This window comes from Sprattus sprattus, assembly GCF_963457725.1.
Source record: "Sprattus sprattus genome assembly, chromosome: 1".
Lineage (NCBI taxonomy): Eukaryota > Metazoa > Chordata > Actinopteri > Clupeiformes > Clupeidae > Sprattus > Sprattus sprattus.
In genome coordinates this window covers 69,302,230-69,304,729 of record NC_137920.1, presented here as the reverse complement: position 1 = coordinate 69,304,729, position 2,500 = coordinate 69,302,230, and the positions used below count along the sequence as shown (strand labels likewise).

At 40.5% G+C, this 2,500-nt stretch overlaps 1 protein-coding gene across 1 annotated transcript in view; it reads left to right on the top strand.

Moving 5' to 3' along the window:
* Window positions 1-2,500, top strand: part of gab3 (GRB2 associated binding protein 3) — a gene marked incomplete at its 5' end in the record, with an annotated part of 15,418 nt that overhangs the window by 12,200 nt on the left and 718 nt on the right. Inside the window, 3 exons of the mRNA XM_080850403.1 lie at window positions 1-23; window positions 584-665; window positions 2,333-2,455. The exon at window positions 1-23 is cut by the window's left edge and continues 68 nt beyond it. Of these exons, the coding sequence (XP_080706529.1) occupies window positions 1-23; window positions 584-665; window positions 2,333-2,455 (228 nt within the window). The remainder of the gene's footprint in view (window positions 24-583; window positions 666-2,332; window positions 2,456-2,500) is intronic.

The following is a 2,500-nucleotide window of genomic DNA, read 5'->3' as shown; positions in this document are numbered from 1 at the left end:
GTCAGAACACACACTGAGCCAAGGTAAGACCACAGGTTTGTCCACAGCAGACACCTGATGTGGTTTTTTCCGACCATATTTGGGTGCAAGTTATTTCCTGATTTCACTCATTTCCTGTCTTTCTTCACCGTGCTATCAGCAATTTTTAGAAAAGGCAAAAAGTTCTTGCTATTGTAAAAAATAATTTACCAGATCTTCCATATTGCATCTCATTCTGTACACACAGACGTTGGAGTTGCATTCAGATAGTATGTGATGGTGATGTGAAGTAAAAAGAAAGCATCTGTGGTTTTTTCATTGTTTGTGTTTTAAGAATAGGCATTCTCATCTGTGCATCAGTGTCTTGTTTTGCATACATTTTGTTCTCTGTTCTTTTGTGATAAAGTGATGGCTGTCCAGTTGTTTGTTTGCGTGTCTTCGTTTTTTAAATTGTAATTTGTATGTGTGTGTGTGCGTGTGTGCGTGTGTGTGTGTGTGTGTGTGTGTGTGTGTGTGTGTGTGTGTGTGTGTGTGTGTGTGTGTGTGTGTGTGTGTATGTGTGTGTGTGTGTGTATGTGTGTGTGTGTGTCCGTCTTGTCTCCAGTGCTGTGCAACCCTGTGCTACTACTGACAGAAGATGGAGGGCCTTAACTCCAGCCGACCCAGAAGCCTTCAGCACTCCCACAGTAATAAGAATCTTCACTCATTGCAGAGTTATTGCTTTTGTTTCCATGTAAATCAAGATAAAAAAAAAAAGGCCCAAGAATAGCTTCCAATGCTGCCACTCGAGATGAATTATGGAGAGTTCTGTTGTACAGACTGTTCCCTTTTTGAAAAATCAGTGGAAAAGAGATTGATCTAAAAATAACCACAACGACATCAATAACTGCTGTTTTCAACCAAAAACGCTGTAATGGTTTTGCGGGTGTAGGTAAGCAATTTATACACTTTTTTCTTATAATTTATATCAGCAATGTTTGTTCTACATTACATTTTTATACGTGTTGGTTGTATAATTAGTTCACTGACATATAATGAGTATATAATTACTAAGCAGTCCAGTATCTCTGGTGCTAGGGAAGATGTCACAGTAAAACTGTAGTTTCACGGCCCCTCACTGTCACCTCTGTGTACTATGTGCCTGGTCTCTCCTGTCAAAAACTCCTCCTCTGGTCTCTCCTCTCAAAAACTCCTCCTCTAGCCTCTCCTGTCAAAAACTCCTCCTCTAGCCTCTCCTGTCAAAAACTCCTCCTCTGGTCCATTTGGCAAACAGAGAAACGCTCATCACATGTTCAAATAGGCCAACTCCTAGTACTGCTGACATAGAACAACTCTCCCCCTCCCTAGATTGTATGGTTTACCATTTCAAATGTCAAACAACTTATAAAAAGCTAATCATGTTCTGCTGCACATTTTAATAGTCACTTTAGGGAGAGAGTGAGAGAGAGAGAGCAGTTTGTTGATTGCTTTAGCACCCTCTAGTGGTTGGGGTCATTCTGTTTCAGATGGTACATGAGCCTGTATGATAAGGCAAACAGGGAACTGGTAGAGCAGGGTGTCTGGTAAAATGCAAATTGGTCTTGCTAAGATGGGAGGCCCTTTTAAGCCATGTTTCTGCAATCAGTCATTATAATTTGCATGCAGGGCTCATACAGACCCTAGATCCTCTTTGCCTAGGCAAATTACTTTTCTCCGTTGGTGATCTGGGAGATTCTTTTAGCAAGAATCTTTACCTTTTAGAATATAAATCCTCCTCGGGGTCAATCATCTCATAGGTAATATGGGTTAAAAGACTTAGTTTGTAAAACCAAACAACTATACTCCATTTAGGCGCTCTGTCTTAAGACTGCCATGTCCTGTCGCTGATAAAAACAGTGTTGTGCTACGAGAGAGATTTATTATCCGCTCAGTGTTAGCACCCTCTTAGTTTTTTAAATATTTATTTTGTGACATCAAAGAGGTGCAGGTCCTTTATTGTGGGTCACTCATTATATTCACAGACATTGTCAATGTTGGGCAGATACTATAAATAAGGTATAGTATGTGAAATATTAAATTCAAAACAATTAAGGATGGTAAAAGAAATCGTGACAGAAAGATTGTGTTCCATTTTATATCGAGACTAGGTGACAGTTTTAATGTGTCAAGATTAAGTGCATTGCCTGAATAGAGAGAGAGACTCACATCATTAGTATTATGTTCCATACTGCTGTATGACTACTAGTGACTACGAGTATGACGTGAACTACCACAACAATAACAACAACAACAACAACAACAACAACAACAACAACAAACAACAACAACGGTGGTGGTGGTGATTATATGTGTGTATGTGTGTTTGATTTCTCAGGAAAGACATCTGTTTTTCCCTGTGGCTGAATCGACACCGCAGCAGCAGCCCTGGATGAGGTGTTCCCGTCTGGATTACCTCTCTCTGGATTTCAACTCAGCCTCCCCTTCGCCCGTGCTTAAGGTACACTCCAGGGAGATGAGCCGTCAGGCAGGATAGAGAAAAAAG